Source organism: Artemia franciscana, chromosome 5 (genome assembly GCF_032884065.1).
Source record: "Artemia franciscana chromosome 5, ASM3288406v1, whole genome shotgun sequence".
In the NCBI taxonomy this organism is placed as follows: domain Eukaryota; kingdom Metazoa; phylum Arthropoda; class Branchiopoda; order Anostraca; family Artemiidae; genus Artemia; species Artemia franciscana.
Window position 1 is genome coordinate 49,106,363 of NC_088867.1, and position 26,894 is coordinate 49,133,256.

Genomic DNA, 26,894 nt, shown 5'->3' on the forward strand with positions numbered 1-26,894 from the left:
TATGATAAACTATTAATTAAAATTTCACTGATTACTATAAATCAAAGATAATTTCTTAAACCACATTGGCCTGCCATAACATAAAGAAAGAAAACGACCAAAATGGGGTTTTTAAAGGCCAAGTGAAAATACTGAAGAAAACATAGAAAGCGAATATTTCGTGAGAACACCCGCTTCTCTTCTTCAGCGCGACCAAAATAATATAATCAAGGAAAAACCCAAAAACGAACGCGGAAAGTACAACAAAACCAATGAAAGAAAAATACAACACCAAAAAACGAAGATAAATAAAATTCAATAAAAGACCAAAAATTATAAGAATTATAATCAAATACCTAACAACAAAACTGAGCTATTCGCCAATATCCGCGATTTGCACAAAATCCAAGCAAATGTGAACTGCCATCAGCGGATGGTAATCAGTTGTATCAGTTGGCGGATACTAAGTTGTTCGTTAGTATTCGCCGATGGCAGTTCATATTTGTTTGGATTTTGTGCAAATCGTGGATGTTGGCGAATAACTCACTTTATTGTTGTTAGATATTTGAGTTTAATTCTTGTAATTTTTGGTCTTTTATTGAATTTTATTTATCTTTAATTTTTTTGTTTTTTTAATTGGTTTTGTTGTACTTTCCGCGTTCTTTTTTTTTTGGTTTTTCCTTGATTATATTATATTGTTCGCGCTGAAGAAGAGAGGCGGTTGTTCTCTCGAAATATTCGCTTACTGTGTTTTCTTCAGTATTTTTGTTTGGCCTTTAAAAACCCCAACGTAGATCGTTTTCTTTCTTTATGTACTGTAGATCATTTTAATTCAATGATCAACAGACAGTGTTGTCTTAGAAAACATTTTGGAATAAGTCAACCCTTAGCAACATGTAGGAAAAAACATGCACTACTTATTGTTTCTTGCTATATAGAGGCCTAAAAAGCATTGAGTGAGTTTAAGAGTTAATCATGTTCTTTGAAACTAAAATCGAAAATCTTAGAATCTTTGGTTTTGAAAAGAAACAGATTGGGTGGAAGAGGAGTGTGCACAGTTATGTTCTGAGGTGGCTTGGTTCCATAATGAGTTGATAGTAGTAATAGTAATTATAATGAGAGCTAATGGATTTGACGTATGAAAGGCCCATTTCATCATGTAATGCTGTAGTTGTAAATTAAAACCGAAAGACGGAGTAGGATTTGTTAGATGTTTTTCAGAGAAATTGTCTACGAACTGTTTTGGGTACCGGTCTGACTGACCGTATTTCAAACTGTACTGTACGAAAAACATAATTCAACCCTGCTTTCCAGGGCTATTACGAGAGAAAGGTTTTGATGGCTAGGACACGTTATGTGGAGGAAGGACTACAGATTGCCAAAGATCGACCTTGTACACCAACCACCTAGGGCCAAACGAAAAACAGGTGGTCCCCGAATGGGGTGGGATGATGTAAGAAATGATTCAAGGGAAATTGGAACTTCTTGGGAGGGTGTGAAAAAAGAGACATTGAATAGGTTGGGATGGGGAAGGAGCATGCTTGCTTTGTTCGGCCTCAGACGGCTTGGTGCCGCAGGGAGTTGTTTGTAGTAGTAGTGATAAATTATGATCTCATCACATACAACATCCTATGAAGATGGTCACGAACTTTTATTGTAAAAGAGATTAATGATAGAGAGAATCACGATAGATGACTCTAAATAATTAGTTTACGCCTCGGTCATTTCATTTTATAAGGTCATAAACAACTATAAAAATTCTATGAGCCAAAATGCCCTCTGTGAGTTGCCCAATGAGTGAATGAAGTTCTTTGGAACTCTAGTCCGAAAAAATGTTAAAAAGGGTAGTTAATCAACTTGGTTTATGAATGTCCCAATTCATGATCAAAAAGTGTTTTGCTTTCCAGTTGCGAAATGGTTATATCCTAATAGTAGTTAATTATGATCTCATCACATGCAAAATTCATGCAGAAGCTCACGAAGTTCAATAGTAAACGAGATAAACGATATAGTAATTACGACTCCAACTAATTAGTATACATGTTGATCCACTAGTTTTCTAAGATCATAAACAACTATAAAAATTTCTTAGGGTTTGGGAAGGCGTCGAGGTTCTTTTACAACAACAAAAACGGGTCCGCAAAGCGTAGCATATTTGATTCCAATCCAACTAGACAAGCTACTATGAAATGTTTAGTGGTTGAACATATTTTATTTTTATGATAGAAATTTGGACAAAAATCTGAGTGTTGTCTAGCTGTAAAAACTAATCATCTTCAAGCGGCGCCTAAGTGTAAGCTCTTGTCTCTGGAGGTTTTCGTTTTGACGCTTTAATTATTTTGTTAAAATTCGATGAATTAGGTTTTCTTCTCCCAATTAAAAGGAATTTATTAATGTTGTTAATTAATGTTTCTTTGATGCGGTTTCAAAACATTACTGACTAATTAGACCACCTTGTTAGAGACTGGATCTTTTTTCTAGCATATGTTTTTTGGAATTGTAAGGAATTTTAGACATAAATTGTGTCGAACCAATACTCCCGGGAAATTGGGAGAAGACTCCTTCGAACGGAAATTAAAAATTTCAGGGAATGCATTAGTACTCTCTGCAAAGAAAAGATGATATTCAATAGACACATTAATGGAGAAATATTCCCACTAAAAACCGCCTAAAAGCAGCTTTGCACTGTAGCGCTTTGCTGCTCTTGGTAATAAAATGGTAATTAAACAAGTAAATATGGCTGCTTACTCGCTTACGTATTACAAGGGTTCTTGAATATTATGTGGAATCTATTCAACTTTCAAATGCATGAGTAAAACTCACAACTTAAGTTATTCACAATTGCGAAGCCACAGCTACACACAGGGATATCACTCGCGTCAATTCACGAAAATATTGGCTGGAAGGGGAATTGGGTTTTTCAAAGTCTGAGGGGACACCTTTGTTTTCTCAATTTTTTTAAATGAAAATACCGAAAAAGCCGTTTTTCAATGGACATCTAAAGATGGGTATTTTTCAAAATCTAAGGGGGGGGGATCTTGAAGATTTCAGATGCGCCCTGATGCTTTCCTGCCACTTAAGGATGTAACGTAGTTGAGACAGGAAAGATATTTAGCAAAAACAAAAAAGGTCCTGTAAATGAGATAAAAATTGGAATTTCTAAAGTCTTTGCCCCCTTGGAATAATACTTAGCTTTTGTGCATCCCTAAGGAAAAGCTGTGACAGCATTTTTGATTAGCTCATGAATGAAATGGAGGAAGTCTTTACTAAGAGGATCGCGAACCTACGGACAATTTGAGGGGAAAAAACGAAATTTTCCGTGGTTTTGCAATACCATGAAAATACTTACAGCATAAAAGCCTAACTGCAGGTTAAATAGGTTGTTGAGTAATTTAATCTCCCTCTGCCTTCGTACGATACAGTGTTACAGTCAGAACCTTCTTAAGTGGACCTTGGATTACACTGAATATTATCTGAAGCAATTGAAAATGTACATTGATCCTGATAATGTGGGACAACAAGGGACGTTTACAGTTTCATGGATTTAGAAGAATATGCTGAATGAAACTTTAAGGAAAAATTATCAGAAGCGGGTTACTGGTAAATTTTATCATTACCGGTAAAAATTACCTGAAGCAATAAAAAATGTACATCGATCCTGATAACGTAGGATAACAAAAGGGCATGCCAACTTCCTGGATTCAGAAACAGATGCTGAATGAAATCTTCAAGAAAAAATTATCTGCATCGATCTATTGGCAATTTTAGCCATTACCGGTAAATATTATCTGAAGCGATAGAAAATGTACATCAATCCTGATAACGTAGAACATCAAAATGTGATGCCAGTTTCCTAGATGTAGCAGAATATGCTGAATGAAATCTAAAAGAAAAAATTATCTGCATCGATCTATTGGCAATTTTTGCCATTACCGGTAAATATTATCTGAAGCGATAGAAAATGTACATCAATCCTGATAACGTAGAACATCAAAATGTGATGCCAGTTTCCTAGATGTAGCAGAATATGCTGAATTAAATCTAAAAGAAAAAATTATCTGCATCGATCTATTGGCAATTTTTGCCATTACCGGTAAATATTATCTGAAGCGATAGAAAATGTACATCAATCCTGATAACGTAGAACATCAAAATGTGATGCCAGTTTCCTAGATGTAGCAGAATATGCTGAATTAAATCTAAAAGAAAAAATTATCTGCATCGATCTATTGGCAATTTTTGCCATTACCGGTAAATATTATCTGAAGCGATAGAAAATGTACATCAATCCTGATAACGTAGAACATCAAAATGTGATGCCAGTTTCCTAGATGTAGCAGAATATGCTGAATTAAATCTAAAAGAAAAAATTATCTGCATCGATCTATCGGCAATTTTTGCCATTACCGGTAAATATTATCTGAAGCGATAGAAAATGTACATCAATCCTGATAACGTAGAACATCAAAATGTGATGCCAGTTTCCTAGATGTAGCAGAATATGCTGAATGAAATCTAAAAGAAAAAATTATCTGCATCGATCTATTGGCAATTTTTGCCATTACCGGTAAATATTATCTGAAGCGATAGAAAATGTACATCAATCCTGATAACGTAGGACATCAAAAATGTGATGCCAGTTTCCTAGATGTAGCAGAATATGCTGAATGAAATCTAAAAGAAAAAATTATCTGCATCGATCTATTGGCAATTTTTGCCATTACCGGTAAATATTATCTGAAGCGATAGAAAATGTACATCAATCCTGATAACGTAGAACATCAAAATGTGATGCCAGTTTCCTAGATGTAGCAGAATATGCTGAGTGAAATCTAAAAGAAAAAATTATCTGCATCGATCTATTGGCAAATTTTGCCATTACCGGTAGATACTATTTGAAGCGATAGAAAATGTACATCAATCCTGATAACGTAGGACATCAAAATGTGATGCCAGTTTCCTAGATGTAGCAGAATATGCTGAATGAAATCTAAAAGAAAAAATTATCTGCATCGATCTATTGGCAATTTTTGCCATTACCGGTAAATATTATCTGAAGCGATAGAAAATGTACATCAATCCTGATAACGTAGGACATCAAAAATGTGATGCCAGTTTCCTAGATGTAGCAGAATATGCTGAATTAAATCTTCAGGAATGGATCTACAGCTCAAATTAAGGTCCGTGAAATTTTTTCAAGGACACATCTCCACCTCTTCCTTACTATTAAAGACTAAAATTTCCTACGAGAATAGTTCCAAACTTGCAAAAAAGGAGTTTGTCTTCACATCTATTTCAAATTCTAGAAACCGCCTAGCATGACAGACGTCAAAAGAATTTTTTTCTCGTCGACTTGATAATTCGAGAACTTATTATACAAGTTGCTGGCACCAATATGCTATGCCAATTTAACATTATTTTTGACGAGTATTTGACTAATGGTGATGTGACAACTGTCATCTTAGCAATATGATTAATTGGCAACCAAATGAAACCAATTCTATGGTTCAAATGGATTTTATATGCAGAGGCGCCATTTGGGCCAAATCTTGGGGTGGACATGAACTTCATTTTGGGCCCCCCCAACTTTTACGTAAGAAAAAATGCGAGTTTTGGCAGCACATCGATCGAATATTCTAAGTAAAAACTCATTTTCAGCACCCGTGTGTTGCATGGAAATGTACTGTAACCCAATGTGGAACTCAGCCACACTGACCTCTAACATTAATTATAACATCAAAGATCATAATCAACGAGGTTAAGTGATTTAATTGAAAGTGGAAAATTCAACCAGACTAAAGGCTGGCCCTCTTCAGCGAGAAACTTTTTTATTTAAGTAAACAATACGTCGGTGAAAGTAATAGGCGTGCAGTAATTTCAAATCAATTGGACAGAATGGATTATGTTGGACATAATGGATTATTATGGCCGGCAAAGGGCCCTTTGTGGTGGAAGCTTGGGCCCCCCTGAAAAATATGCGGTGGGCATTTGCCCACCCCTGACCCCCCCCCCCCCAAATGGCGCCTCTGTTTATATGTCAATGAAAATTCGAATTTTGACTACATGTATTGATATAACGACCTCAATTTTATTATTCCAATATAATGCCATTTAGGGATTCAGCACCGATGGATTTCTAGGCTACCGCTTATTTTGAGCGTTTCTAGGCTGATTTTTCAGAATGAGAGTATGTTCTAGGATTTTTGACATAAAATTTGTAGAATTATTTATTTGGTCACAATTATCTAATTGTGGGATTATGTCAGCCAAATTTCTTTATTGAGTGTCCATGTTTTAGAATATCAAAATAACGCTGGAAGTAATTTCTAAAAAACGCAAGGAGAAGACAGTATGTCTGTCTAGCCTTAACCTGTGTGACGGAGGGTTTCATAATTTCTTGCATCCACGACATCTACCAGACGGATTGTTGAATCTCAAAATTTTTAGCGTCAAAATGCTTGATTAACGCTTAAGATTAGCCTATACCGTTGTAAAAACATTTCATTGAAATCACTATTAATACCAAAGATGTCGAAAAAAAAAATCGTAATCAAATACTAAAAGTACCTTTTAGCAGCCAATTTTAATAAGTCAGTAAATAAAATGAAGTGTTGAAAATGTTTTTCATTCAGGCACATCAGAAAACACCAAGCTATACCAGAGACTTTTTTTTACAACCGGATTACTGTTTAATTAAATCGATATAAGCAACGTCCTCTTAAAATTTCCTCACTTTTGTCTAATGTCTAATAAGCTTGTCTAATGACAAGCTGTTGTTGCAATGTTAAAACCGTTTACAAGTTTACTGACAAATTGGTCAGTATAAAACTGACAAATTTGATGGTAGAAAATACTTCGTGGCTCTCTCTGTCCCTCTCTCTTTTCTCTCTCGCTCTCTTTCTCTTTCTCTTTATCTCCTACGCTTTCTCTTTCTCTCTCTTTCTCTGACTCTCGCTCTCTCACTTTCATATTCTTTTCTCTTCCCATAGCTTTTTTTGTTTTGCTAGTGAAGCTTCTGTAAGTGCGAATGTTTACCAGTTCTCTTAGGAAGATCAAAAATCAACATGATTATTTATTTTTAGACATGACAACTCCGAAAGTGCCATCATCCATGAAAAGCTGTTATTTTGAAGGTGATAAGAAGTACTACTCAGCTGGTTCCAAGTGGCATCCCTACTTGCCCCCTTTTGGTTTTGACAAGTGTGCTCTTTGCAGCTGTAATGTAAGTATAAAGCTGAAGTTTCTCCAAGAATACTAGAGTAACTTGTCTCTTTTTGGACAGGTAAATTTTAGCTTCTTAGCTCCGCAAAATATGCTTCTCTACGTAAACTTGTGTCAAATAGTTTATTCCGCACATACTCTCACCTCGCAGCTGTCCAATGAGGCAATATGTTTCTGTGAAGTTCTTTGCTAAATCAGGGTAATTTAATTGTATAAATTTATGCCATGTATACTTGGGCATCAACAAAATAGACAGTTCCTCAAAAAAAAAAAAAAAAAAAAAAAAAATCAAACCTTCTTTGCTTAGCAGAATTAAGAGTATAATTACTTACGTCGTGATCCGCCCCGGTCACTACCACCAGGCTTCTATTAAGAGACCATGACATATATAAACACTGTCCTTTCCCGGCAACCGCGGAGAAGAGGAATGTCGATTTCCTGGGAAACAAATCAGAAATAACGGCAAAATTTTAGGCCTTTTTTCAAAGATCCCTTGTGCAAAATTCATTTTGCTGACATAACGGGTCAGAGAGCAATATCTCTTTTCATAGCATAGGAAAACATTGCAATAGATGTAGAAACGCTAATCTTAAAAGTGATAAAGGGGCTTTGTTGTCTTATAGGATCATCCTATCTCGTCCATTATTAATTCTTTTTAGTTTTGTGTAGCCAAACTCTTTAGAATATATTATATGAAGTCAAAATATTCAGAATATATTATATGTAGCCAAACTATTTAGAATATATTTAGAAATATTAGGATATGGACTGGGGGCTCTTGCCATATTTTGTAGAGCTTAGGTAGGAGACCGGAGAAAAAAGACGACGGAAAACTATAAGTCGACAACTACTTTCCAAGAAATCTAAGAAAAAACATTTAAATTCTCCTGTTTTTTGTTTTTTTTTTTGCAAAACGTAGAGACACTCAGATTTAATGAAACTTAGATCATTGTATTTAGAAAGTATAAAGTTTGTTTTCCTATTTGATTGAGCAAAATTTTCTATTTAAAGTTTAGGAAAGGGCAGTCCCTAAAAATATTCTAGGACACCTGCTTGGAAAATATTAAGAAGCAACACGAAAAAAGTATCATTTGAGTGATTTGAAAGCTTTGGGAATTCCCCATTTTGCTACCCGCCTTTATTGAACTGTTGGCACTTTTAAGATCCCCCATCAGTTTTTATCATAATTCAATCCAATTTATTTTTGACTCATCAACAAAAAAAAAGAGGGTTTGTAGCCCTAGTGACAGAGTAAGACAAAAAATAAAATAAAACGAGAAAATAAACAATCAAAGAAAAGAGAGATTACAATCAACAAACACAAACATAACTACATACTATACGAAGAGGGAAGACCACTGGTGGTTGAGTTTTCTAGCGGAGGATTTGAAATCTTCCACTCTTTTATCAATAATGTTTGCAGGCAGAATCAATTTAAATTTTTGTACCATTTAAATTTTTGTAAATTGTTTTGGAAGTTCTCTGTTGTGCTGGGAAAACTCACTAATTGACCTATTTGTCTTTGAGACGGTCAGCCGACACTGAGACTCACAAAATGATTATTAAGATATCCAATCCATTTAAGAGTGATAATGGCATTTTATTCTGTTATCCATTCTAATGAGATTACTTCAAGGTTGAATTGGTTCAAAATTGTTTAAACTATGTTCAAATTAGAACGCGTAAAATCATAATTATAGCATTAGCGTGGCATAATGTCTCTATGGAGCATCACCTATGTGCCTGACATGACTCACAGAGGGAGGAGCTAGTGGGGACAAACATATATAAGTAATTTATACACTCCCTCTACCAAGCTGTAGTGGGTGTGGATAATCAAACACTAACACTTTAATGATGTGTTTGTGTTTCTGTACCATATTCAGTAGCTTTCTAAATGGACTTGTACTTATTTCATCAATTACGTCGGCTAAATGTACTTATGTGCATACCATAGACTAATACTTACGTCATAAGCTCATTATACTTAAATTTCTAGCTTTGTGGGTATTAAATGGTACTGTAAAAAGTTCTATTAAACGAGGGTATTGAAGGGAAGAGCTTGGGAAAAAGAGGAGGAAATACTTTTATAGAGTAGGTTAAAGCCTTCTGCTAGCTGTGGTATGCATAATTAGATCTGTTAGAAGATGGATTTATTCACTTTTGGAACATTGTGTCATTGTGTCTCAGTTAAAATATCTCTCCCGGCACTCTGGAACCTTACCTTTTTATAATTATATTTTCTCTGAACTTTTACTTTTTTCATAAAATTTGCCTTTTTTGATGAATTTGCCTTCCTCCTTGCCTCAAATATGGCCCCATTTGATAAATTCCTGTGTTTCAACTGCTTAAATGAACTGTGGAAAAGCTTTTGTTTGATCATAGTAATTATTAGGTTTGTATCCGATTTAACTAGCTTTGTGGTAATAATAATTTGATAGAGACGTTTAAATTCAAATTACCAAAAGATGTCTAAATTTATCACAACACGTTTTTCATATATATTTTTTCTTTTATTTTCATAGGCTGGAACTCTAAGGGTTGAATGCACTCGATTGACCTGTCCCGAGCCCCAATGTCCCGAGAGCGATCGATACCGACCCGACCCAAAATCATGTTGCCAAGAATGTAGAATTCCTGAACCTACCCAACCGACTAAGAATTATGAAAATGACGGAGAACAGGATGAAGAGGCACAGGTTTGTTTTGCAGAGAAAAACTGCTAACTGTAATTATTGTAATGATAATTACCTGTAATTAGTGTTTTTACGTTATGTTGTAATTATTGTTATCTATCTATTTGCCCAACTCGTCCCACGGGAAGATCTACACAGTTAAAAGAAAATAAATTAAAAAAAAAGAAGAAAAAGATTCAAGCATACAATATTTTTATTTATTTTATTATTTTTAAACCCTTAAATAAACTAATATAATAGTAAGAACACGAACATAGATCATAAATCCAATAAAATACGGTACATCTCATAAAGCCGAAATGTCTCTGCGATCTCGTTATTTTAATTTGATTGAATAATTTCTTAGGCCCTATCGCCTTTCTATTTATAATTAGAATGAAATAATTGAAATGAATGAAATTATCTCGTTATTTTAATTTGATTGAATAATTTCTTAGACCCTATCGCCTTTCTATTTACAATTAGAATCAAATGATAGGAATAATTGAATAATTGAAATGAATGAAATAACCTCGTTGTTTTAATTTGATTGAATAATTTCTTAAACCCTATCGCCTCTCTATTTATAATTATAATGAAATAAATGAAATAATGGAATAATTGAAATAATTGAAATGAATGAGATAATCTCGTTATTTTAATTTAATTGAATAATTTCTTAGACCCTATCGTTTTCTATTTACAATTAGAATGAAATAAAACACTGAAAAAACGTAAAAACTTTAATATTCTAGTCATTTTTGCAAGAAAATGACATAAATTTTAGTACTTACGTATTATACAGACCGCGCTCAAGAAGTGAAGTTTGGTTAATCCTAATGAAATATACCAACACATTTTGAAAATATAAGACTTCTGTAACAAAATTATGGAAAATACAACAAGGAATTATGGAAAGCAGGCCACCCAGAATACAATATATTAAATAACTAACCTAGCCTACTCTATATATTAAATATTTAATGAAATTATGCCTGGATAGTAGTTTTCTCACTCATAATAGGCTGATTATCTCCGAGTTCATAGAGAGAAACCGTTTTTAAACAGATGAAGAACAACAGTATGGTAGAACAACAGCATAGAACAATAAGATCACCAACTTTTTTTTTGTTAAATTTTTACACTAACAGTAATCAAATTTTGGCTTCCACAAGCGAACGTGGAAAACTTGCTATCAACCAATACGAGCTATCAGCAGTAAGCAGCATATGGTCCTCAGAATTTATTTCATTTTTCATTTTATATATTTAAATTAATTTAATTAGCAATTATAAGTTTAATTTATTTTGTTTATTATTAATTTCCTATCTGTTTTTGGAATATTATTAGTTTTGTTTATTATTAATTTATTATTTATTTTGTTTACTGAATTGTTTACTTTATTTAACCAATTTAAATTTATTTTTTTAACAATTACAAATCAAAACAAATATAGTTCAGACCAATTACTGATCCAGGATGAAATTTGGGCGCTCCGTAGATAACGGCATAGGCATGCAGAGATATAAAATCTCATGAGGGTTTTCAATAATATATATATTTTTTTTTAATTCAATTTAATATCAATTATTAACAAAAAACTACATTTCCTCCAAATGCCACAGCGTGATATGGCGGAGGGATAACAAAACAAATCCACAAACAGAAAAAAGTTATAATAATAATAAACATTAACCTCAAAAGGGGTTTAAAAACAAAACACAACTACAACATCATGTACCCTATTATCACCAACTTTACACTCAACTCCCTTCTTAACGCACGCTAGTCAAAACAAGACAATACAATTTTATGACTTACTGTCATTTTATTCTTTCATTACGCATCCTATTACATTAATCTTTAAGATCATATTTAGAAAACAATCAATTTTTCAACAGCCTTTTAAGTTCCTTTAAGTCATTACTTTTAATATTCTGTTTTAACGAATTCCTATATTAGAAAGATAACTTCTTTCTTGTACCTGGGATCTTTTCTTACCATGGTTGGATCGATGGGGGTTGCCCCACTGGGATTCAAACACAAAAACTCAAAACTTGAACACAAAATCGAAAACTATTAGTTGAAAATGCCTTTTTTTTTTTTTTTTTTTTTTTTTTATCGAACAATAACAAAAACTTGGCTTTCACATGTGAACGTAGAAAAATTGCTATCATCCAGTGCCAGCTATCAGCAGTAAACAGCGCATGGTCCTCAGAACCACTATTAGCAAGAGAACATCTTTCTTGCACCTAGGATCCTGTCTTGCCTCCTCATAATGGAGGAGGATCTTGTCTTGCCTCCTCATACTGCCAGTTCAGGCAGTATGGGCAACCATACTGCCAGTTCAGGCAAACATACTGCCAGGCAGTATGTTCAGGGGGATTCAAACACAGTAATTCTAACCTTGAACACAGTCGAGAGCTATCAGTTGAAAACGCCCTTTATTTTGCCCTTCAGATTTATATTGCCTTTGTATATTGCCCTTCAGATTAGTTTACCCCTTCTGGATTTTAAAGAATACCCATTCTTTAATGTTTTTGCTGAAAGGTATCTTTTTTGATATTTCCATTAAAAAAAATTTACCCTCTTTCTTAAATTTTCGAAAATATGCTTATTTCAAAATCTGGAAGCCTTTATCAACAAAAACAGAGAAAACAAGCTAAGACATACATTAAAGAGATGAAAAAATAATACAAATACTACATAAATATACATAACGGAGAAAGAAACTCACATTTTCTAAATTATAATTTAAAACTATATAAGTTATAAATTAAATTATGATCGTTGGTTTTAGAATGTGTGTTCATTAGAAAGATGAAAAAATAATACAAATGCTATATAAAAATACAAAAGGGAGAAAAAACTCACATTTTCTAACTTATAATATAAAAACCTATAATTTATAAATTAAATTATAATCGTTGGTTTTAGAATTTGAATTCATTAAAAAGATGAAAAAAATATTACAAATGCTACATAATACAAAAAGGAGAAAGAAACTCACGTTTTCTAAATTGTAATTTATAAATTTATAATTTATAAATTTTAAATTAAAATCGTTGGTTTTAGAATGTGAGTTTCTTTCGTTTTCTTTTCGGGTTTAGTATAACATTTCTGGTTTCTCATCTTTTTATATAAGTTAATTTGTTTTGTAGGTTTTATAATTTTTTTTTTAAATTTATAAAACATATAAATTACAAAATAAATTATAATAATAATTATAAAATATTGTTAAAAATTGTATATATATTTATATAATCTCCAAGCGTTATATTTTCTATAATATAAGCACTTTCATTGTTTCTAGATGAAAAAACGAAACTATGGAAAAGTTTTACAGTACTAATTCAGCAAATTTTTTCCAAGCAAGGAACTTGGGCATTGTAAAAGAAGATAACCCTCCCTTTTTTCCTTTTTTTTTAAATCTGAAGTTGCAATATTTTAATAAAATATCGAATATGCTCCCCTCCCGCACCAAAAGTAATACAAAGTGTTATAAAGAAAAATGGTAAGAATCTTGATCAGACCTTTTGTAACTAGCCTGTGACAAATTCTTCCCCTATTATCGATTTATTTTTATTTTTAATATATTAATTAAATATTAATATAATATTTTTATTATATTAATTTATTATATTAATTTTACAGGCGAAGAGTGACGCAGACATTCTGGCTGCTGGTGGCTGTAGATTCAAAGGAGAAATGTTTGAGAATGGCGGTGAATGGAATCCTCGAATTCTTCCTTGGGGCGAAATGAAGTGCATCAATTGCAACTGTAAAGTAAGTCACCTTACTAGTGGCTTAGCCAAGTTTCTATTTTGGGCCAGGGGGTTTGACCGGAGAAATTTGTACTATTATTTTGTTATAAAACAATTTGAATTTTTTACTTTTCCGGCTGGAGAGGGGTATATTCACCTGCCCCAAACTAAGCAGTTACCAAATTTTATTTTATACATATTTTTTGGGGGGAGGGGAGGGGGGTCTTATCCGTTAAACAGCAAAAAACATAATTTTTTATTCAAATCACCCTCTGAAAAACTGACTTTACAAATCCGGTTTTTCAGTCCCGTTTGAAATAATCCCAGTAAAAATTACTTTATTACTTACTTTACTTAACTATTATATTATTACTTTAATACTTATAAAGATATTTATTACTTTACTCCAGCGACATCTTATCCGATTTTCCATTAAACAAATACATATAAAGTGTGTTCGGCCTGCTGATGACCGCACCATTAAATTAGAATTATTGGATTAAAATAATTGATTATCTTTATTGGTCGTTTTTTTGTTTGTAATTTCAGTTGTGCAGTTATTCTAATATGTACCAAAAAGTTGAGGAGGTACAATAATGGGAAACTTTTCTGAAAACGGGATGGAAATAATATATCCCTGTAACTCTTTATGTTTCATTTTCTGAAATTCTTGGCTCTAGTTTGAAGATTAACAATCTGTAAATTTGGCAGTCTCTGGCCCCATTCAGAGGTACTCTATTGAAAGTACTTGAGTACAGTTATTGTACAGCTTAAAATTTTTTAAGAATTATGAATCTAAATACTCATTCACTTTACATGAGCGCCATCTTATCAGATATTTTGATAAGATATTTATCTATAAGTGTTTCGATTATGACCTAATGGTAGCCAAAGCATTTTTATTAAATTACAGGAATTAATTATACGATATAGTTCGTTTAATATAGGTTTGATTATTAGTTTTAGTGCACATTGTAATTTTAGTATGATAAAGGTTGAGATTTCCTGAAAACGGGGTGAAAATTAAATATCTCTGTAATTTGTTTATGCCTCTATAATAATTCTTAGCTCTTGGCACAAGACCAACACTTTGAAAATTTGGCAGACTTTGGCAGACCAATTCCGAGGTCTTCTATTGAAAGTGTTAGAATGCAGTTGTTTTATTTCGTAAAAATTCCACAAAAAAATGCGAATGCGTTTCCTTGTGATTTTCTCTTGTGGAGCTTAGAAGGAAGCGGTTTTCCCAATAACTTATCTAGGGAGAGGTGAGGGGTGGGCTACCGGGCTTAGACCCTCCCCCCTCCCGAAATTTTGTTTTTACTCCCTTTAGTTAGAGCTTTTTTTTTACTCCCTCGGGCTGTCCTCCCGTAATTCTGGTCCAGTACTTTCGTTGTTAATAAAAAAAAAAACAATTTTTGATCTTTTTTTCTTTAGTTTCTATTCTTTATTATGGCAGACCAGTGTGGTTTTTTGAAGTTATCTTAATTGTTTTCGAATTTCAAGTGTTTTTTAAAGTGTTTTTAAAGTGTTTTTGAATTTTTATGTCAATCTTTTCTTTTGCTATTTCTTTTACAGTAATTATTTTTATGAACATCTACCGTATTTTGGATCCAAAGAGCTTCGTGAGAAAAAAGACTTTGTTTACTTAAATGCTAAATATTCAATTTATTTATTTTTAAACTTTATGCTTACATTAGCCTACTGTGGGCTATTTTAAAGTTCAAACCGTATTTTATGTGTAAGAAGTGGCTCTGCTGGACCGATCTACTTGGCGCTCATCTGAAACCTTCATCGCCAACCACCTTTGTTTTTGGAGTAAATTGCCAGCAGACAAGGGAACAGTTCAGTCCTACTTATACAGTCCTATAGTTATTTCTTTATTGTATTTATACCGGGTAGTTGTAGTAGGCGAGTAATTCCAGATAAGTTACAAGTGCTTTTATTGAAAAAGGAAGAAGAAAAATTGTGTGAAAACAAGTAAAAAAATAGTATAGAATATTACGGAAAAGAATTATGAAGAAGAAAAAAGAGCTGAGCAGAGAATCAATGATCCTGTCTTATAAAAGTAAGAAAGTGGAAACCGACCTCATGTTTTATTATCAACGTAGAATGGCTTTCCATGTCGCCGAGAAATGTTTCATAAATTGTCAGAAATAGTCTTATCCTACATGCTAAGGGCTAAAATTAGCGTCGTAAGTGCTGGACCGACGTTGCGCTTTTCTAGCGAAGATGGTGCCATCTTCGTTTAATACTATGCGTCTTTTATGTCAGGTTGTAACCTATGATTCTTTTTAGGGTGACGCTCAGTTTAAGCGTTTTTTTTTACGCTGATTTATTTAATTTAAGAGTTCGATTAAGTGAAACTGAATATTTTTAGTTCTTAATTTGTGGAAACTCTTGCTATCGACGTTTAAGGTAATCTAATCTCGGTTAATTGTTAAGCCAACTAATGAAAAATTTTATTAATAAGTTAAATATCAATATCGATTAGTTACAACCACGCTTTTTGACGATCCATCTAAAAAAGTTATTTTTTGTCACGTTTTTCAGTTATAAAAAATTGCCAAGAAAGCGCTCCCTTTTCTCTGCGAGTTTATTGTTCGCATATTACTATGTTAAAAGGCTGAGTGAAAACGCAACGAAAACACTAAGAGAACTTCAGCACTTTTGCTAGTGCCATAAGCCGTTACCATGGGCTCGTGACTGCAAATGTTTTGCCTTGGGCAAAGCTCAATATACTCCATACTTCTACCTCAACTTCCTTCTTCTTCAAAGCTTTGAGCCCCATACAGTTTTCTTAGATTCAAATATTTAGTTTCATATTCATCAGCAAAAAAAAACAACCTAGAAATGACATATTTGACCACATTTGCTGGTATTTAATGAATCAACTTTTTTTGCCTCAACCTGAAATTTAACATAAAAATTCAAATTTGTAAAAGAACTACAGCAGAAGACTTTTCAGATTCGGAATGGGCACATATTTTTGGTTGGTCCGTAAAAAATTATTTTTATGGCAGTTTGTTTGAGGGTGAACCTTTTTTTCACAGGTTTCCTAGACTATAAGCAGCTTTCCTTGTCAAAAAATTGCCATTTGAATTGAATAGCAATGGCCAGGAGATTCTTGTTCAACGGTAAGATTTGTTATTTCAAATTTCAAAGTGATGAAATGCAGCAAAGAAGATAAAAAATTCATTTATTTATAAAATCTTTCTTCGACAGGATGGTAGAGTGAAATGCAAACGTCGAAAATGCGTAAAGAACCGCTGTGTCGCTGGCACCCGCCAGGTAAAGGATGAATGCTGTCCCCCTTGCGCACAAGAAAAACTAAAGCGCTCCAAGCGGAAAAAAACTAAGCGACGGAGGACTCTAGTTAGTAAGCAGTAAGGGAATGAGGATGTGAAGCGTTGTTTTTGAAACGGGTCAAATGTGTGGACGTTAATCTTCTTCTTCTGTTAATGTCCCATAGGTGTGATGAAATCAAGTCAAATATTGAACTTTCATCCGTTTGCGTGCCATATTGTTGTCTTTTAGTTGTCTGCGCTTTTTGCATTTAAATTTAACAGGGTGCAAATTATATAGAAACCACCGAATTTATACTCGTTGCATTCCCAGAAAAACGGATTAAATTTTTATATACCAAATACGAGTTTAGAGCATTCTTTGGCGAGATTCCGATTTCTCTCCTTTTATCACAGTCATCGAGTCTAAAATAAATTGCTCTGAAGTAGATTGACCTCATAGCTTAGGGGAATATGGCGAACATGGCGAATATTGGCATGATCTGCCACTGTCAAACATCAAATAAAAGTGAGATAAAAACAAAAGCAATACAAAAACAAAAGATAAAATTAAAAACCAAAATTCCCTGACATATTATTACCGCACGATATAAACGTTGTATGACAGTGTTATTTTATTATATAGCTTTCATCCGAACTTAGAACTTATTAAGAATAATTTTTTTCAACTGAAAGTAAAGAGCGACATAAAACGAACAGAAATTACGAATTTCATCATTTGAAAAAAATATTCAAATTTATCTACAAAAAATTTACTCTCATCGAGAGAAACGTGATAATAGGCAAAATAAGATTCATTAAAATGGTATTAAATTTTAGGAGTAAAATGTATTAATTATAATCTAATATGTTGGATTATCCACGCAGGATTATTTCCGTTTGAAACTATAAATCACAGGGTTTTTATAAAATCGTCTAGGATCGCATGGACTACTGAACACATGAATTTTCTTTACCGATTGATATTTGTATCGATACTCGATATCTATATCGAGAATTGCGTATCGCTGCTTTTATTATCATAGACCAAAGAACCAGGGAATGCTTTCTTGTCGCCTAGATTTTCAGGACGTTATTTCATTTTACTTCTACTTGACTCTTTATGACTTACTGATGAAAATGAAGAAATATGGATGAAACAGAGAGTTCTTTTCTCGCCTAAGGTTCATGGAAGCAAAGACACACCGGGGTCATTTTCGTAGATTCTGAGTTGGCCGTCGAAAGCTCACACTGGCTTTTTAGGCTTTTGTCATATTTATCGAGCTTATTTTTAATTTTGTTTTGTCTGAGTTGGTTGGCTCCAAGTATTTTTCTACCGTTGGTTTGGATTGCTGAACTTTAAGGCCTCCAACAACTTTAAGAACTTTAAGGCCCCTTCCCATTAAGTCAACTCTTCTCCCAACCAGGCCAAAGAATTTTAAACAAACGCAAAATTGTGTGTGCGTGGACCCTCTTGTTGCTCCTTAACTGATAAGGCCACTCACACTCTTTATCTTGAGGAAATTCCAACATATTCAAACTTTTTTTGATATATTTCTGAAAGGAATTCGTACAAAATGATATAAAATAAAGTGGATAAAAGACACGTCAAGACGTCGACAAGTTATAATTTAGAGTATATTAATTCGTATATTAATATAAAAAATGGGAAAAAATTATGCAGCGCCTCTGGGCCTCAATCTTGCCCCTTTCTTAAAGACTCTCCTGCTGGCAAAAAGGGGAATTTTTTCAAAAAACGCCCCTGGAAAGCAAGAGAGGCCAAAAATGTTGGAAGACTCTCCTGCTGCCAAAAAGGGAAAAGTACAAAAGGCCCCTGGAAAAGCAAGAGAGGCAAATAATGTTTTCACAAGCTGTACGTTCTAGTAACCCAACCTCCATAAAAAATGCCCTTTAAGTCCTTTTGGAAATTTTTATACCACTTTCTGATCTTATTTCCCCCTATCTAGATTCATTTAAATTAAAGGTCCGAACTTTCCCCCCTGCGCAGTGGGACGAAAGTAAAGCTACAGAAATTGAGACGGCAAACAGTTTCTTAATGCTAGAGAATTTCTGGATTTTAGGGGAATACCTTATAAAGCTTTCCAAGGAACTATTTTCTGTATAAAACATGTAACTGATATGTAAAGATGAAAAAGATATTTCGACTTTCTTGTTCTTTTTGTAAAAAAAACACAAAAAAAAAGTCATAAAGATGTTAAGTAAACTTTTATTCAGCATTTATGCAGTATTCAGCCAAGAAAAACACTCCTATTTTCCAATATTGAATTCAATGTTTGCTTCCATGTCGATTTTACTTTTAATAAGAGAAAGTAAAATCGTAAAAATAAAATACCAAATTAATACATACAATTTCGAAAAGATAACACAAAATAAACAACAACTAGATTAATAGGATTTCTCGGCTATTTCACTGGGGGGGATAACCCTCCACTCCCTCTTATTGTAAGAGGGAGTGGACCTGTCTTATCTGTAACAGAGGGAGTCTTACCTGTAACAGTAATGATATTGCTTTAGAAAATTTAAAGCCCTTCCTCCCCTTTCTTCTTCTAGTTTGACCCCTGACCCTATTTTTGAAAAAGTAAAGACTAAGGTAGCTAAAATAGATTTAAATGAGAAAAGCCAAAAGCCAACGGTAGGGGTTTACTGCTGAAGGTTTTTATGATGGTTTAAAGGGCTGTGATGCAAAAGTGTTAGTGTATATTCAGAGAGAGTATGAGAGAGAGATAAAGGTCTATTTTTATATACTCTGTATATATTTTGTTTAACCTAAGCTTTGTGTTTGTGAAAAGTAACTTAATTTTTTAGTTCTGTTATTTATTATATTTTCCAATTCAGGTTTTAGATTTGAATGGGTCGAATATTCAGATCAATTTACTCCCTAAAAAGATATAAGACAAAATAAAACAAAAAAAGAACTAATTTTGGTTACAACGAACCAGTAATCGGATGAAAATGCTCTGTCGCTATTTTTTGCATTTAAATATGGTTTAAACGTAGAGAATATATTCAAAAAAAACTTTTAGGTTTTAATGAGTAAAATATTTTTTGTCATTTTAAGGTAAAATTTAAGATTTAAGGAAATTTCCATATGAATGTACAAGGTCATGTGGCATGCAATTTCTATGATGATCAAATCTAAAAAGGAATTAATCGACTAATGGAGGAATTAATGGAATTAGTGAATTAAATAATTAATTAAGGAATTAATGGAGTTAATCGATTTGGCTTCTAAACGGCTCATTTCAGTGACATAACCAGGACTTTATAATTTTTGGAAGTTGCTGCTCTCCCTGACGATTTTCTGTTAATCCTCGTTCTACGTTAGCAGTGTTTTACTTTCTTCTAATGCCAAGTCAATGTGTGTGCCATTAACAAGGCTTACTAGGAGTGATGTAACAAGATTTGCATTCCGAGGAGGATTAAAATATTATAAAAGTACTTTTCATAACCCTTAAATATTCCAAATGCAATTTTATTAAAAAGGGTCGGACGAAATATATTGACCAGAGGAACATTTGCAGCACAACAACTTGCAGCACAACAACTTGCAGCACAACAACTTGCAGCACAACAACTTGCAGCACAACAACTTGCAGCACGTTGAGTTAATTTGTTTGCCTAAAAGCCCTTAAGTTTTGTGGTTTTGTCTCACGTTTCGTGATTTAGCATCGTTTGGTATATATTTAAATCAAGTTTACGACTAGGAGATGCAAGCTTTTATGTTGCTGAACATGTATGTTCTAATACACGTATGTTCGAGACCTTCGATTGTATGTGATTTTCGATATTTCGTTGGCTTATATCTATATTCTTTTGTTTAAAGTTATAAAACGTGATCAGGGGCACCTGAACAGAGAGGTGCTGGGTAATACCAGCGCCCCGGGCAATGTACATTTCTGCGCCCTCCCATTTCTTAGCAAATGCCAAAGGATTAAAAATCAAAATCCAAAAAATGTTGTTTATCTAAATGCCACCCCAAAAGATGCCGGCCATGGGTACAACTGCACTCTTGGTCCCCCTAACTACGCCACTCTCTGACCCCCTAGACTCTGCACTAGCTATATCACTATTACCAGTTGTAATTGTCTTCATTTTATGGAATCTGTTACACAGAGCTATATATCAACACTGTTTAAACTTATTAATAACTAAGAAATTAAACTAATAATAACTAAGAAATTAAACTAATAATAACTAAGAAATTAAACTAATAATAACTAAGAAATTAAACTAATAATAACTAAGAATCTAAAAGCTGAACATGATTAAAGCTTTTATAACAGATGATTTGAAATTGAGATGTTTGTTGGGTAATTCATATACTGCCATTTGCAAGTTTTTTTTTTGTACACCACTCCCCCCCCCCCCTGAGTTCAGACACTAGCTACTAAGAGAATTGTATATGGCCATTAAACATTCTTTGGTTAATTGAAATGTTTTATTTTTATTTTGGGGGGATAAATTACGCTACAAAATAGGGGAGAAAACGCTAAACAACGCAACAAAATACTATGTTGTCCCACATTTTTTTGTGTAAAATCAAAGGATTTTTTTTTAGTCCTAATTGTTTTTGCGGATATTGAATAAAAAATAGTTAAAAACTGAATATATGAAATTTTAATCAACAGAAAAATTGGTGGGGCAATGAGAAACACGAAAGGTATGAAAGGTTAAAAAGAGAGTGAAGATGTTCGACAAATAAAAATCACGTTTATTAATTGTATTTACTCTTTATTCAAAATTTATTATCTTCTTTTAGAAAAAAAGAAAGATTCTCTTTTTGAAGAAAGATTTGAATTTTTTATTCTTATATTTTTGTTCTTATTTATTTGCAGAATATCCTCTTCTCAAAAGTTGTTTGGATTTTTTTTTAATTTTTTAAACAAATTTTTTTCTATTCTTAGTTTAGGATATTTTTTAGCTTTAAATAATAGGTTTGTTTTTAAACGCCAAACACGGAAATCAAAGTGTAGGAATTAGACTTTTTATACTGCTATATTTTTTTTTAATAAATATGCATTTTATTCACTTGATTTCTAAAATGACTTGGATTATGCCGCAAAAGGATTTTAACTCATTATGTACTTAAGACAACGGAGACAGAAATATATAAGGAAAAGAAGAAAAATAAGGAACAATAAGTAAACAAGATGAATGATCTTGAATAAAAAAAGGAAAGTTGTAAGAAAAACAATACGCAAGTTCTTATTTGGGCCCGTGCAAAGAGGGTGGACATCAGGCGTATTCCCTCAAATATCAGTATCATGATTTTTCAGAAAATCATATCTTATAATCACTAGGTAGAAAGTTATCAAAAATGTTTTAAAGAGAATGAACTTTTTAATCAATAGTATTAGTCAGTAAATAGTAACTATGGTTATTATAAGAGGCCTTATCTTTGGAAAGTGTGTCTATTCAGTTTTATATACTAATAATGTGGGAAATATATTAAAATAGTTGGATTACTACTCACAATTATAATAATCTTTTATGATAGTTTTCGGTATTAATTGAAATCAAATTTTTGCGATGCAATTTCAATCACAGAGAACCTGGAAGCTGACTTGTTCAAAATTTTACAACTCATAAACTCAAAACTTTAAAAAAATAGCTGATCAGGTTTCGATTCATTTTTTGAATTAACCCGAAATTTGGCTTTATGATTTTGAACCTAAAAAAAAAAAAAAAAAAAAAAAAGTAGTTGAAATCAGTTTTAATCACATAAAACCTGGAAATTGACTTGTACACAATTTTAAAACTCAAAGACTTAAAACTTTTAAAAACGAGGTAATCAGGTTTCGATTTATTTTTCTAATTAACCAAAAATTTGGCTTTATGATTTTGAATCTTTAAAAAAAAACACAAAAAATAGGTGATATCATAGCCATATTTTATTTGGATATTTGTGAAAATCTTTATCTTCCTTTTTTTTCAAATTTTCAAGAATAATTCCATTAAAAGAAAAATTGACAAAATTTAAGCTCAAAATTTGACACAACAACTAAAGTGTTCAAAAAGTGGAGTTTTTGACTTCTCTTTCTGACATATTTATTAATATCAAATACGGTAAGCTTTGAAGATTGTCGCACTGAGAAGCCTATGCTGGAGGAATAACTTGATTGGTTAAAAAAAAAAATTGTGACGATTAAGATCTGGTAATCAATTGCGACGATTAACTTCATAGCAATTATCCAATGTTAGCATGAGAGTATATGACGGTTCTCTCATATTTTTTTTTAAATTGCTTCAACTCACTAAGCAATTATGAACTAAATAAGTAAATATAAACACATAAATATACAAAAAAAGAAAGATTACTGTCCTATACATTGGGTTAAATAAAAAAATAAGTTTTCAATTACAGTGGTCTATTTTTGTGACATCAATCATCACTTTTTTCGGTAATTAAATTGTTCCTTAAGTGTGTGTCAAAAAGGGAATTTAAATTACTTTGCCTATTTACCCATACGTACCAGTGATAAAAACTTGAACCAGTAAAAAGAACAGAAAACATGAATAATTTTTTTGCAAAATTTTAAGCAAAAAGAGAAAATCTTTGAGTTCCGAAATCTTAAAAGCCAACTCTCTAATTCTCTGTGGTTGTGCATTACTCAAATTTGACGTCAAAAGAAAATAAGTCACATTTTTTTTTAAATTGACTTTTTGTTTGCACATTACTCGATTTTGGTGTCATAAGAAAATAAGTCACAAAATTTGAAGTCACTTAATTTTTCAAAAGTTAGTTCTCTACTTTTCAGTGATTGCACACAAATCGATTTGGATATCACAAAAAATCGAAATGGAAAAAGAATTTTAGCCTAAACACATAACTTACGCTTTTTACCCCCCCCCCCCTCTCCCATCGTTCCGTCAGGAAAAAACTTTAATCTGATCAGTTTTGTATGAAGCATACAACAGAATATGATGAAAAATTGTATTAAAATAGAAGTAATAAGCATAGGTTGGTTTTTCCCGAGTAAATCTTCTCTTTGCTAGTGTCTTGTGCTCAATATCAGGTTAAAGTAATATAATATATAAGGCAGTACAAAAATCAGAATCCGATTTTAAACTGCGATTTTCGCTATCACTCCGTGTCGTTATCTGCACATTTGACTCGAAAATTTATAGTCTAGACTTTTTGTGTACATGTGATTATTGCAGATATGAAAGTGTGATACTATTCCAAGCAATGTAAGTGGGATATATACTGCCTAATAACTTAAAAAAAAGAAATGAAATCATTAATTGAAAAAAGAAATGAAATAAAATTACATCACTGTAAATGAGGTCCACACTAATGAAAAATAACTGATAAAAAATAACTAATTATAAAAATAAAACTATAACTAATAAAAAAATGAACTAACAATTTAGGAACCTAGAAAATGAAATACTGTGTGAGGTGATAGGTAATAAACTATCAATTATAGTAATTTAAATTAGGTATTTACTGCCGAAGCATTTTTTTAAATGAAATGAAATACTTATGGATAAAAGAAATGGAATAAAATTATAGCAATGTAAATGTGATCCATACTCCCTAACGAAAAAAAAAGAAATTGAATGAAACGAATAATTTTAAAACTGAGTCAAACACTAAACATTGAAAGCCCAAATAGATGTTAGATCTGACTAGTGTTAGATTTGTTGGTATTCAAATAACCTTCAAACATATTTCTTGCTTGACTAAGTCTGATTTGGCATCCTCAAGGATAGTGAATACACAAGATAAAATAAAATTGTTTTGTTTGATACAATAATTTAGTAAATATATAGGCAAAATAACATACTTATATAAAACTATATATATATATAAATATATATATATATATATAAATATATATATATATATATATATAAATATATATATATATATATATATATATATATATATATATATATAATATATATATATATATATATATATATATATATATATATATATATATATATATATATATATATATATATATATACATATATATGTGTGTGTGTGTGTGTGTAAATACAATAATTCAGAAAATATACATGAAAAATAACATTTTTATATAAAACTATATATACATATATATATATATATATATATATATATATATATATATATATATATATATATATAAATATATATATATATATATATATATATATATATATATATATATATATATATATATATATGTATATATATATATATATATATATATATATATATATATATATTTATATATATATATATATATATATATATATATATATATATATATATATATATATATATATATATACATATATATATATATATATATATATATATATATATATATATATATATATGTATATATAGTTTTATATAAAAATGTTATTTTTCATGTATATTTTCTGAATTATTGTATTTACACACACACACACACATATATATATATGTATATATATATATATATATATATATATATATATATATATATATATATATATATATATATATATATATATATATATATATATATATATATATATATATATATATATATACATATATATATATGTGTGTGTGTGTGTGTAAATACAATAATTCAGAAAATATACATGAAAAATAACATTTTTATATAAAACTATATATACATATATATATATATATATAAATATATATATATATATATATATATATATATATATATATATATATATATATATATATATATATATATATATATATATATATATATATATATATATATATATATATATATATATATATATATATATATATATATATATATATATATATATATATATATAATATGGTATGTTATATAACAAAAAAAATATGTATAGAAATATAACTTGAAAAAAAAATACTTTTATAAAAGTGAAGTTTCAAAATGAATCATCAGGTTTAATCTGTTCAATTATATATAACCAAGATATACCTTTCGTTAGAGCCGGTCAGGATCCCAAATCAATTAATTAGAATTTTTTGAATTTTTTAAAGACTTCAGTATCAAAGCTCTTGATCAATTCCTTGCTTCTCATATTCATAATAAAAATCCTTAAAAATTAGAATTTTAGCATAGGAATTAAGCTGCAGTTACTACGCTAGACTGTGGAGATTATTTTTGCCTTTTTTCACATTTATGTTTTTTTATTTCTTTTTTTTGTTTCATTCGTTCTTTTTTTTTTTTTTTTTTTGGAAGTTGGCTTTTCACGCGCTAAATAAGACAGTACTTTTTCAAAAAATGCTGTACTCATAAATTCTCCACAAATCTTTTGTCGAATATTCCTGTTAAAATACCGCTAACAGCAGCTGTCGTATTCTAATTTTTGCGCAACCTTGTTTTTAACCATTTGCAAGCCTCAAGACTGAGCTGCTGAAGTCGAAGATTTGATATGGCAACTCTGTTAAGTAGGGAGAATATTATCCCCATATTCAATAGTGCGTATTTCAATTAATTTTTGGTATTTTTGGTGTTAAATAAGGAATTTCAATTATTGAATTGTGTTTCAAAGCCTATATTGCAACCTATTACAATTATTGTTTTCATGTTGTGCTTCTAAGCTAATAAATTGCAACTCCCCTTTTATAGATACAATTTATTTTTCTATCAAACATCTATCACGGTAAGCTAGCAAGATTTTTGGCTAGTTTCAAAGATCTTACGACGTCGCATGATTTTCTAAAAATTAATTTTGATGTTGAAATCGTGCTCAAAAGAGCACAATAATTAAGCATACTGAATAAATTACGGCAATTAAACTCAATGAGCCCCGCTTCAATTGGGGTATATGTGCTAGTTCGGTGGGAGGCAATGGGGGTTGGATATATAACAGTGTTTCGTTGCAAGCGTTTACTAGCTTCAATGAACTGGACTGAACTGCTGGCAAAAAAACAGCGAAAATTCATAAAAAGACTTGACATGGCACTTCAAAGAGAGCAGAATATATGTTGGTTTGGT

General features: G+C 31.4%; 2 protein-coding genes across 2 annotated transcripts in view; both read left to right on the forward strand.

Moving 5' to 3' along the window:
* Nucleotides 1-26,894, forward strand: part of LOC136027528 (zinc finger MYND domain-containing protein 11-like) — a 447,024-nt gene that overhangs the window by 127,550 nt on the left and 292,580 nt on the right. The gene's annotated exons all lie outside the window — the stretch shown is intronic.
* On the forward strand, nucleotides 6,977-24,318 carry LOC136027533 (dorsal-ventral patterning protein Sog-like). Its single transcript, XM_065704884.1, has 4 exons — nucleotides 6,977-7,201; nucleotides 9,726-9,899; nucleotides 13,530-13,661; nucleotides 16,862-24,318. The coding sequence occupies exons 1-4, from the start codon at nucleotides 7,007-7,009 to the stop codon at nucleotides 17,024-17,026; spliced, it is 666 nt and encodes a 221-aa protein (XP_065560956.1). The 5' UTR covers nucleotides 6,977-7,006; the 3' UTR covers nucleotides 17,027-24,318.